This window comes from Pelobates fuscus, chromosome 1 (genome assembly GCF_036172605.1).
Source record: "Pelobates fuscus isolate aPelFus1 chromosome 1, aPelFus1.pri, whole genome shotgun sequence".
Classification (NCBI taxonomy): Eukaryota; Metazoa; Chordata; class Amphibia; order Anura; family Pelobatidae; genus Pelobates; species Pelobates fuscus.
In genome coordinates, this window is record NC_086317.1 from 326,514,014 (window position 1) to 326,526,749 (window position 12,736).

At 39.8% G+C, this 12,736-nt stretch overlaps 1 protein-coding gene across 1 annotated transcript in view; it reads right to left on the reverse strand.

Annotated features, from left to right (window-relative positions):
• COL4A2 (collagen type IV alpha 2 chain) overlaps positions 1-12,736 on the reverse strand; it is a 220,372-nt gene that overhangs the window by 44,580 nt on the left and 163,056 nt on the right. The window contains exons 21-23 of the mRNA XM_063459834.1: positions 11,235-11,327; positions 10,041-10,204; positions 950-1,022 (exon numbers count right to left, since the gene is read on the reverse strand). Coding sequence (XP_063315904.1) covers positions 950-1,022; positions 10,041-10,204; positions 11,235-11,327 — 330 coding nt within the window. The remainder of the gene's footprint in view (positions 1-949; positions 1,023-10,040; positions 10,205-11,234; positions 11,328-12,736) is intronic.

Sequence of the window (12,736 nt, forward strand, 5' to 3'; positions counted from 1 at the left end):
TATGTTTTATGTACTAAATGCATCAATTGGTAATTTTGTGTCTTTTACTGTCTTTTTGTATGCCATGTGGGTAATAGAGTTTTGCCTCTGTCCTTGGAGATAATTGGGTTACTTCTCCAATTATCTCCAGTCCAGGGAGGAGGGATTGTGATCCATTGTGGTATTGTTTAAAGGTGTATGTCTGTGATTGGTCCGTGTCCTATATGTTTCCCAGTTTCCCATCTGGTCCCCTAGGGGAGTGTCCACAAGGTGGGAAACCTGCATAAAAGCCGGGCAGGTAGCCCCAGTAAATGAGTTCCTGCTTAACCCTCAAAGTGAAGTGTCGTCTAAATCTTTGGGGAATTTGACTGTATGCCGATTGCCAGGAGTGTAAGCTGTTCGTAGGGCTTTTCCTGTTCGACTGCTTCCAGGGTTCGTGTGTTTCCTGTTCGGGAGTTGGGGGATTCATGCAGTTTGGAGTTCGGGAGATTGGTGATTGCAGTAGCTGCTGGTCTATCTGAAAGGGAATTATCGCCTAAACGGTTTTTAACCTCTGGTGAGCAAAACGGTCCGTTACATAATCAAATTACCAAATATCAAATAAACCAATTTGAAATGTCATGTTGCCATCCCTAAGGTCGAGGTTCAAATAAAGTGTACCCATAGTTTATCCACAAAATTGTCGCTTATATAATTTAGTATCTAGTAATAAAGATCACTTTAAAAATTGATACTTGTGACTATCATTGTTGCTTAATATCAGTATAAGGGGAGGTTTTTCCATTCCCACCAAATATGAGAATAAGCACGCACCAAATATGAGAACAAGTAATGATTATGGTTTATTTGTATTTTTTTATTTTTATTCACAATGGTCCCGAACATAGTTACGTTCAGCAAAGTAAAAAAATCTAAAATGTCTTAGTAAACGAAGTAAGAAAAGGAGCTCAAATTTCTTCTCTAAACTCACCTTTTTCTGTTGCAAATACAAAGTCACCTTTCTCTCCATCGGGCCCAGGCAATCCAACCTCTCCATCTGGTCCCTGTTAAGAGTTCATAACACATACCGGTAAAATTAAACACTCAACTCCAAACCTGAACAATATATACAAATTATTTAATGAAAGAAAGAACAACACTCTGAAAGGTAGTGTATGGAATCCAGGAGCTGACTAGTGATGATGGCTGAAATAGGATAATGTGAGTATGAAAAATCAAGTACTGTGCCTTTAAGACGAGTAATACATAAGAAAATAAATGAAAATAGGATAAAAAAGTAGAATAAAGTAGATAGAGGATATAACTGATAAACCTCAAAATAGAGGTATAGATGAGATAATGTCTGAAGAGTAGACACACATATATCCAAGAAGTACAGAAATAAAATGTAATTAGGAATAAATGAGTGCTGGGCCTTTAAGAGATAAAACGTGGGAGGAAATAAATGGATATAAAATGGCACTAATAACCATCAAGATAAAAATAGTAATAGAATGGTAGAGGGTAGAAAAGATAAAATAGAATAAAAAAAGAATAAAAAAAGATATAATAGAATGATCTTGAATCAAATAATAGAATGAACTTGAATCAGATAATAGATAAATGTATAGTGTTGGTGTCTCAAACCCTGATATATGCAGGGCGAAATAACACTTCCACTAGATATTATACTTTGTATCTGCAAAGATGGTAAACATAGTTAAATAAGATAAATAGCAACACAGTATATGGAACTGTTTGCTTAAAGCAATGAAATATCGCTATAGACTGAAGTATGTTATAATAATATTGTTGAAACTGGATCGGTTAAGAAAAACCAGTTTATTATCAAAAAATATATAAAAACATAAAAATATAGTAAAATACCGATCAGGAACAGTCTGTGATGGTATTACCAGTCTGATGAAAGTCTATTGATGGTATGAACCCTCGGATTAACTTAGGATGGAAGTGGATTGCACTGTGCTAGAAAACCGTCTGTTGAATGCAGCTGCCGGTGAGGACGGCGTGCGCCTGTGTGTACGTCCCGACAGGACCTCACTCCAGGGGACGAACAGAATCGGCGATCTCTGTAGCAGTGTTTGCCAAGGGTTCTTTGTGTGGGAAGACTTTCAGCCGGTGTAGTTGATCTGTATCCTGCCTTCTCGGTCTGTCTTACGCGTTTCGTAGGAGTGGCCCTACTTCTTCAGAGAAGGAATGTGGTCAAGTCCTTCAGTCTATTCTTTTATACAGATGTTACTGATTGCTAATACAGTTCTTCCAATTAGCTTTCAAACACCTCTTCTGCTTGTTATCTTTACACGAATCTCACATGATCATGTGAGATTCGTGTAAAGATAGCAAGCAATAATCATGTGAGATTCGTGTAAAGATAACAAGCAGAAGAGGTGTTTGAAAGCTAATTGGAAGAACTGTATTAGCAATCAGTAACATCTGTATAAAAGAATAGACTGAAGGACTTGACCACATTCCGTCTCTGAAGAAGTAGGGCCACTCCTACGAAACGCGTAAGACAGACCGAGAAGGCAGGATACAGATCAACTACACCGGCTGAAAGTCTTCCCACACAAAGAACCCTTGGTAAACACTGCTACAGAGATCGCCGATTCTGTTCGTCCCCTGGAGTGAGGTCCTGTCGGGACGTACACACAGACGCACGCCGTCCTCACCGGCAGCTGCATCCAACAGACGGTTTTCTAGCACAGTGCAATCCACTTCCATCCTAAGTTAATCCGAGGGTTCATACCATCAATAGACTTTCATCAGACTGGTAATACCATCACAGACTGTTCCTGATCGGTATTTTACTATATTTTTATGTTTTTATATATTTTTTGATAATAAACTGGTTTTTCTTAACCGATCCAGTTTCAACAATATTATTATAACATACTTCAGTCTATAGCGATATTTCATTGCTTTAAGCAAACAGTTCCATATACTGTGTTGCTATTTATCTTATTTAACTATGTTTACCATCTTTGCAGATACAAAGTATAATATCTAGTGGAAGTGTTATTTCGCCCTGCATATATCAGGGTTTGAGACACCAACACTATATACATTTATCTATTATCTGATTCAAGTTCATTCTATTATTTGATTCAAGATCATTCTATTATATCTTTTTTTATTCTTTTTTTATTCTATTTTATCTTTTCTACCCTCTACCATTCTATTACTATTTTTATCTTGATGGTTATTAGTGCCATTTTATATCCATTTATTTCCTCCCACGTTTTATCTCTTAAAGGCCCAGCACTCATTTATTCCTAATTACATTTTATTTCTGTACTTCTTGGATATATGTGTGTCTACTCTTCAGACATTATCTCATCTATACCTCTATTTTGAGGTTTATCAGTTATATCCTCTATCTACTTTATTCTACTTTTTTATCCTATTTTCATTTATTTTCTTATGTATTACTCGTCTTAAAGGCACAGTACTTGATTTTTCATACTCACATTATCCTATTTCAGCCATCATCACTAGTCAGCTCCTGGATTCCATACACTACCTTTCAGAGTGTTGTTCTTTCTTTCATTTATACCCATAGGTTTTTGTGAATCCCTATTGTATTTTCCAGTGTGAGCAACTTAGTGTTAGTTAGACTCCCTCTCATCTGTGCATACACTAGGTATACCAGAATCCTCTATTACAAATTATTTAATGTTGCTATTATAGTCTGATTTGTGATGATAATATACCAAGAATAATCTGTGAGTGTTCTTAAAGGTAGACTCCAAGCACCATAATCACTACGTGTTGCTGTAATGATTTTGATGCCAGGAGTGCCCTGGCATATTTCAAAGGTACATAGTCAAACTGTTTTTTAGTCAATCTTTCTTTTATTGAGGCAGGAGTTAAATGGGGTACAGAATAAAGAAGAGGGGATGCACAGTATTTGTACAGAGTGGGATCGCTTTAACACAGTAGTACATCTCCTTCGAATGACAGCCTCATTTTATATTTTATATTAAACAAACTTTTCAATAGGTTGATAGCACGCATAAAGTATCAGTTATAAAGGTAGTTTTAACTAAACGATTGTATCATCAAGAGTGAAATGAATTAAACAAATGTAAAACAAATGAAAACCATCTGCGCTTGTCGTTGCTAGACTAGTTATGAAAAGTATGTAAATCTAAATATGTAGGCACATTCCAGCCCAACAGTGTTGTCAGCTGCATATTTTTGAAATTCTGTATTTTTGAGTGCATCTGGAGGATTAACATTCACATGTACTCGTGCCATGCCACAACAGTCGGCACCCATTACATAACGGTAAACATCATTGCTGTATGACAAGCCATATAAATACAATGCCCAATTATTGTTTTAAGTGCCTCCTGAAAAAAACAAAAAAAAAAACAATGCACATTCAATAAAGATGTAGAACAAAGTCAAGATCTGTTAAGATTTAAACGGTTAAGGCTTTATCGAGACATTCATACGCATGGATGTGGACTGTGCTGGAGACGCCTCGATGAGCGGTGTACTTCAGCGCCCTCTCATGGTGGGTTGCTAAATGGAGCGATCAGTCAGCCAGATCAGAGTAATTACTTTCCCCTGTAAATGCCTGGCTCAAAGCCCTGTAATGGCCTAAACATTGCATTAGGGCCGGTGGGAGAGTCTAATATATAGAGCGTAACAAGCGTAGGTAGATGTAGCTTTACGGAGGACAGGTAATGTGGGATGAGTAATTGTGACTGTGGTGTTCCTCCATTGCTTAACTAAGCTCTATACATATATAATATCTATTCCTGTAAGTTATCTAGGATATTCTGTCGCTTCAGAACCACCGGGGCAACGGTACTCTGGCCTGCACTAGTGAATACACATAAGGCAGGCCGGTTCTACTGTTATAGGTATGAGCAAGGAAATAAACAAAAATAACGTTGTTCAGACAATTCAAAGACATAAACTTGTAACTGCATCGCTTCTTGCTTTTAGAGTACTAAGCTATCATGCTATGTCAGGTGCTAGTCAGATGTGCACCGGAATACTGGTCTGGTTCAATATATTATAAATAAAAATGTTGCTTTATGACCATGTAAGAGACATTGACAAAGCTCCGTAGGCTAATGTCGGCCTGCGGGTACCTGGAAGTGGTACATGTAGATCCAAGATGGGTATATGTAACTTTTGAAGATGGGTAAGTGGGTTAATGCATGTTATGACTGGTCTGTGAGAGCCTAATGATGTTGCACATACTCCAGATAAGCCCATATTAGCGGGATGGCGGGGGCATGCTTGTTCCACGCCATTCTGACTAGGTGCTATATGACAGCGGTAATGTTCCGCATGGCTGGTTATGTATGGCCAAAAGGTTGGACAGTCGAGAGGTTTAGCCTGGAGGCCAGATTGCTTTGCGGGGTCATGCAAAGTGGCGGGGTGACTACATTTATGATTGACGCCCCACATGGGCACGGGCTTTTTCACTATGCCCCCATAGTCGGAGCAAGTGAAGTATGAGCATTTCGCTGAGCATTATGGACATATAAGGAAAGCTATATAAACATGTAGTTTTGAGAGCTTACTCGGCGTAAGTTTAGAACTTAGTTATTTACCAAGAAATAATTAACGTCTAGTGTAGTCATCTAGATGGCACCAGATAGTTGCCTTAAGTGCGGTGCGTGGGGCCCCAGCAAGTAGGTGTAAAAGCCGATAACATGGCTACAAAATATGGCTACTTCTAGAACTGTAGCGGCATTGCATGGTTCTATGTGTTGTCCCTAGTAAAAAACTGCGATTTAACAAGGCCTTGATTGCCACATTGGGCACATGCAGTAATTAAAAGGCGTTGTCCAGAACAGAGCACCTACAGAACACCTTTCAAATTATAACATTTTAACATGTAGCATAACAAAAAAAAAAAAAAAAAAGAGGAATAAAATATTCACGTGTCCTTTGTGTCGAAGGAGAAATAATAAGTTCAAAGGCTCTTGTGGGCCTCGAGGGTTCTTTTCTGGGTGGCAATAGTATAATCCCCGTGGGACTAGGCAATCTCATGCAAGGTCGTGTAGTGGACCCATGGCCCGGTCTGGCGGGTTTCCCTGCGCCTCTATGTCGTGACTGCTGAGTATGCGTCCGGTGTGGAGTTTTGAGGGATGAATGGTGCAACTCTGTCCGGGTCCCATGTGTGGGTGCGGTTGGGGGAGCTGTTGTTGTCCCCGGTGGTCTCTCCATTCGGAGGCAGCAGGTCGTGAGGTAGTTCCAGGAGCCGGAGGAGGGTCGGGGCATCCCTGACATCTTGGATGCTGTGTGTGGTTGATCCTCGTTGGACCGTCAATGTCCGGATGCCCGCCAGCGGTAATCGATTTTGTGGGTGTGTAGGATGGAGGTAAGTGGCCGTAACGACCTACGCCAGGCCAGGGTGCCATTGGACATGTCTGGGTAAATCGTGAGTTCCATATTGTCCAGGCGGAAGGGGGTCTTGCCCCGGAGGGCTGATAAGATCGCTGCCTTATGACCGCTGTTGCGTAATATCAGGACGACATCTCTCGTCGCATTAGTTGGGGCGTTTGCCGGTTTTGGGACTCTGAAGACCCGCTCCGGGGCGATTGTTTGCTGCCGGCCACGAGGTAAGATTGTTTGTATCATGCGCTGCATTAGAGAAGGCAGTTCAGTCTCTGCTACGTCCTCCCGGACCCCTCTGATTTTAATATTAGCGGCCCGCCTGGCGTCTTCGAGTGCCGCAAGGCGATGTTCGAATTGCCTGTTTTGCCATTCCAGGGTCTGTACTGCGTGTTGCAGTGCGGCAGCCTCTTGGGCCTGAGATTGTGAGGAGCTCTCTAATTTGGAAATGCGGCCTGTCAGGCCTGTCAGATCTGTGCGGAGCGCTGTAATGTCCTCGTGAAAGCTCTGCTTCAGGTCCGCCAGTAATGTCTTCATGACCGTCAATGTGAGCGGTTCAGTGTCTTTCTCCTTGTCGCCTTGCTGAGCCCTTTGTGACGGGTTAGTAGGCTGCAATAGTCCCCTCTCCTCCTCGTCTGACAAGTCGTCAGAGAAATCTGAGCACCCGCCATGCTGGGCCGCCATGATGGAGTCTGAGGCTCCGCGTGTCTGCCTCCATAAGTCTCCGATTGTAAGTCCCGATGTGGGCTTGTGAGGCATCACTTTTTTCCCCTTTCTCCCCATTAAAGTTTAGGATGGGTGCTTGTCGATTGGGGTGTGGAGGGAGGGAATATTTCACGCTTTCTCTCGTGTTGGACTCGGAGCCCTCTTAGTGTACGTCTGTTCGCTGCTGCAGTCCAGTCAAACTGTTTTAGTAGGGTTTGTCAACTTAAAAAAAAGCATTTATTAACACTCCTATGATATCAAGTGCAACCATGTGATCAAAATGGTACTACTCTGCAGCAAGCTGTGAATATTGGAAGTCATGATTAGGATGATTTATGGGATGACTTCATGAGGAGTATAAAAATGTTTTACTTAATACTGCACAGTATAAAATAATCTTCCCTGTATCATATGAACTGTCTGTTAGGCAATATTTGAACCAGAGATTACAAGATCCATAGTCTAATCAAACATTCTGTCATTTTATTTTAAAATTCTTTTTAATTATGTCATTGGTTGAAAGTGCCATTCTTGGCCATAAGCCCCTTTTAGAATATTGATACAATTATTTGATTACATTTCGGAATATTGAAGGGACACTATAGGCACACAGCCAACGTCATCTCATTGAAGTGGTCTGAGTGCAATGTCCCTGTCCCTTTAACCCTGAAATGTTAATGACTGCAGTTGCTGGTGAACTGCAATAATTACATTGCAGGAGTAAGACTGCCTCTAGTGGATGTAAATCAGACAGCAACTAAAAGCACTTCTTGCTTGTTAGACGACTTTTGGTTCCCTAACTGATGCTCTGCATGAAGACATTGGTAAAAATCCCATATGAAAGCAATGCAGAGACAATGCAGGGGGAGAGGGAGAGAAGGGGGAGGGTGATTCAATGCTTCTCTATGAGGAGATGCTGATTGGACAGGGCTGTGTTTGGCTTGTGCTGGCTCTTCCCCTGATCTGTCTCCTTGACAGTCTCAGCCAATCATATGGGAAAGAATTGTTATTGGCTTAGAACAACACTTCTGATGATGTCAGCCAAAAAGGCAGAACAGGGACAGATCCAGCAGCTGCAGACTTGGATAAAAGTAAGATTTTACTATATTTAGTGAAGCAAGGGGAGGAGGGGGTGGGGGGCAGGGGGGCTAGATGGTGGTTTTATTATTATAGGGTCAGGAATACATGTTTGTGTTCCTGACCCTGTAGTGTTCCTTTAATATCCTCAACTTTCACAAATATAATTATAACAATTTAAGTTGACACATACAGGATTTTAATTAAAGGGTTACTCCAAGAGCCATTACTACTTCAGTGATTTGAAGTGGCTTATAGACTAATCTCGTTTGAGCAGGGTCCTCTTCAACCTATCTTTCCTGTAAGATTTTGTAATCATTTTCGCAAGTTTTTGTAATTGTCCTATTTATAGTTAAATCCCCCCTTTATAATATTGTAAAGTGCTACGGAATCTGTTGGCGCTATATAAATGGCGATAATAATAATAATAATAATAAATGGTAATAGTAATAGCATTAGAGCCTGGGGGGAGCCAGGTAAGAGGGGAAACTGTTAATAAACTATTTGCCCCATTACCAGAGAGCAGGGCTAGGGTACTCTTGCTATCATGACCAATACAGTCGGCTATAGGGGTTATGATGCTTTTTAAAAGAAAAAAAGAAAAAAACAAATGGTTGTATATAGTGTGGCGGAACCAGCCCAGTCACTTGTGCCTGGAGAGGACTGCTTGCCAGCCTCTTGCCCTGCGACTATGGCCCTGGGATGTATTGCCCTTCTAGGAACTGATTTGGGCATGTAGCATTTTATTATGCTGCTACTGGCCCTTTAAGAACTATCTGGGGACATACCGTGGAGTTACTGGGTGGCCACCATGTCATGTATCAGAGGCACATGTTGAGAACAATGGATGAAGCACATGGTGAGAACAATGGATGGCAGCCATTTTAACTCACATACACTGTTTGGACTTTTCTACACGGTGCCATCTCGTCGGTATTTGGTGCACAAAGACATCGTGCAGTAGTTTTAAACTATACAACAGGGGACACATTATACAGTAATTATTTTTCATATAGCCTGTATATGTTCTGCGGAATCTGCATTAAACTGTATCTTTTAGACTACTGAACGGATGTGGGTGAATTTTGGATATGTGTTTTTTTATGGGGTTATTGCATGTTTTGGGGTCCCTGTGATATGTTTTATAAAACTGTATTTCTCTGCCTGTGATAATTATGTAACCCATTGTGTTCAGTAATCATACCACAGGCAGAGGGGAGGATTTTGTGTGGGAGTGTCTTTGTGTATTGTACAGATTGATTAGTTGTATTTCAAAACCCTGTGGGCAGTACTATGTTTGTGGATTGTGAATAAAAGAGGATGTATGTGCCAGTACAGTCAGTTCTGCTTGACCTCAAAACGAAGTGTTGTCTCGTTATTGGGGGAATTGGATTGTATGCTGATTGCCAGGAGTGTAAGCTGATTGTATGCTTTTCCTGTTCAGCTGTTTACAGCATTCATATGCTTGAGCGCATTCGTATGCTTCTCCGGTTTGGTGGTTGTGGTGTCTGCTGCAGTGCTTGGAGTCCTCAGGAAGCGCTAGGAGCATCCTTCAACGGAGGTACCCAGTCGGGGTGCCCGTCGATCCGTTACATAATAGAATTTGCAGATTGTTTTTTTTTTTTTAATTCTTTATTTTTGCATTGAAATAGACTGCGACAGTACGGTATTAGAAGGCTTGTGCAAAAGCCACGTCATTGTATATACAACATTGTGAATATGTTACGGAAAGGAATACATATGTATTTAATACATGGCTTGTTCACAATCTGTCAGAGTTTTTATATTGATAGAAAATGAGAAAGGTAAAAATTAAAAACTGGCTGTGCGATATCGGATGGGTTGAGTCTTCACTCTTTGTTCAGGAGGAATCTGCAGATTGTTTTATATTCTTATATGGCAAAATTGTTATAACATACCTGAATACCTGTAACACCACGACCTCCAGGAATTCCTCTCTCTCCCTTCTCTCCCTGATTGCCCTGCTCACCAGGAGAACCTGGAAATCCCACAGGACCAGGCTCTCCCGCAGGACCTCTTCCAGTTTCATCACCTGGAGAGCATTGGCATTCTCCTTGTTCACCTGAAAAGTAAGAGTGACTATATATGTAGAACTTTACTGTGCAGCATTACATTTTTTTTTTAATTAGGACCCTTCTATTACAAATGAAAGCTTCAGTGAAAACACAAGACTCTACCCAATAAGATGCAGATGCATTTTTTTTTACAATTCCACAAAATGTAAAGCAGATTTTTAAACAAATTTGTGTTCCACACCATGACCTAGAATGTTGCTTTGCTGTCTTGCTCAGCAATTACGCTCAATTTCCTGATATCTACAAGCAGTGCTGATAACTATAGCTAGTTTCATGGAGGTATGTGGTTTTTAAATGGCACTACTGTAGTATGGCAAGGTGAAAAAACCCAATTTGCATTTATATTTATGTTTATTAAAGCCAGCTGCTTTCTTTTTATTAAATGCACACTAAGTAAATAGCTGCCAATTTAAATAATTTGTGCTCAATTGTTTTTTAAACCAACTAATATTATCTAATTTACAGTACAATAATGGATAGTATACTGCTGTCTTTCTTGGTCTCAACTTTTCCTAATGCATAAGAACACATCGCTCTTAAGTTCAGAACTTATACATGTTTCTTTGACATAACAGGTTAGCTTACTCAGTATACCTGGATGAGGTAGAACATTTTCTTTCAGTATTCATTTTTTGTGCTGTTAATTTGCAAATGTTGGCATGTACTAGCATATTTTGTTAATGCTCCTACTGTCAAAATACTGCAAGAGATCTGGTGGGTCCATTCACACAGTACATCTACACAGACCTACACCCCATGTGAAACATTGAAACTGTTTGGTTGTGCACTTTCAATTTTTGCACATGCAAATTGATTTTACATTTAACTAACTACTAACTAAATGTTACTGTTACAAATTTCCAATAAAAAAACTGTCAACTGGATAGAAGTGCAATTTGTAGTCTTTTGCAGAGTGTGTTATACAGATAATTGTATTGTAAATGCTAATCTAACATAAAGTGCTGCATGTTATAACTGCACCACATGTTGTTTTTAAACAAAGCTCAATATGTTTACCTTTAAATCCTTTGTGACCTTCAATACCTGGATACCCTTGAAAACCATCATCTCCAGGAAATCCAGATGACCCTTTCCTCCCTATACGTCCACCTAAAAACATGTACGATACATTAAGAACATTAACATAAAAAAAAAAGAAAAAATACATTTTTAGCTTTTAAAATGTAATACATTCAGCTTACCACCGAATGTCACTAAAATAAAAACTACAAGTCCTACTACGTTACATGATAGTGAACAGCAAGAAAAATTATGTGACCAAGGGTAGCTACAGGGGGACGGGGACGGGGGATGGACAGGTGCAATACACCCAGACACCTCACCTTTGAAGGTGGATTTTCTTGGAATTCACTTTAAGTGAATACATGTTTAAAGTAAGCATATGCTTATGTGTAATTGTATTTGCGGTTTATAAAGCTCTGATATATTAATATTATGCACATTGCTCTGATCTCCATCTGCAGTATAAAACATATCCAAACACAGGGTAGATGCAGCTGCTTCAATAGAAATACCAAATCGAAGTAATCTTGGATTGGAATGACACACACTTATTTACATTTGTAAGAAACATTTTGGGCGGGATATATCAAAATTTTTTTACTTATGAATCATTTGCTCTCTACTACTGTAGCGCTACTTACCTGGTCTTTGTGATGGTCAGGAAACTCTGAAAGTGAATTTTAGAGAAAAGAACGCTGCTCGCATTTGTAGCATGTTTTTAAAAGGGCAATGGGGGCATCACATCACTTCTGGATCAAATTTGTCCAGGTCAGTTCAGCGTCCCTGTTCACGTTCGTTTTTAGGTCGCAGGCATGACATGAACCAATCACATGACAAATAATGGTATTTAAACTCCTCTGGCCCTAATTGCTGTGCCCTATCGTAGCTTCTCTTCCCAGTATCCTTTAGTACATTCCTTGATACATTGTGATATTTCTGGTATTGACCTTGGTTTTGTGTTTCTCTGTAACTCCTTACTATCTTGTTTACCTGTTTGATTGATATACCCTGTATGTGACTTCGGCAAGTTCTCGTTTTTACTGTCTCTCTATTATCCTGACTTTTCCTCTCTATATTACGAGAAGTCTCAGTAATACATTTATATTCAGTCCAATTTATAACTATTGAAAAAAAGATAGGGTCGCACTCAGCCACAATATACCAATCCAGGGTGCTACTAGCATGGGTCAGCAAAAAAAAAAACACATGAAATATACATGAAAATAAAAAATCTCATTCACTCACTGTGATTGTATCCAGGCAGGTTTATTTGCAATGTTTCGACCTGTCAAGGTCTTTATCAAGCTTGATCAAGACCTTGACAGGTTGAAACGTTGCAAATAAACCTGCCTGGATACAATCACAGTGAGTGCCTGAGATTTTTTCTTCTCAATTTTTTAACTATTAACCTAGACTCTGCATATTGGGTTTATACCTAATTACAATTACACAATGTAGAATTTATCACCTTCATAAGACAACATGAGCAATTCACT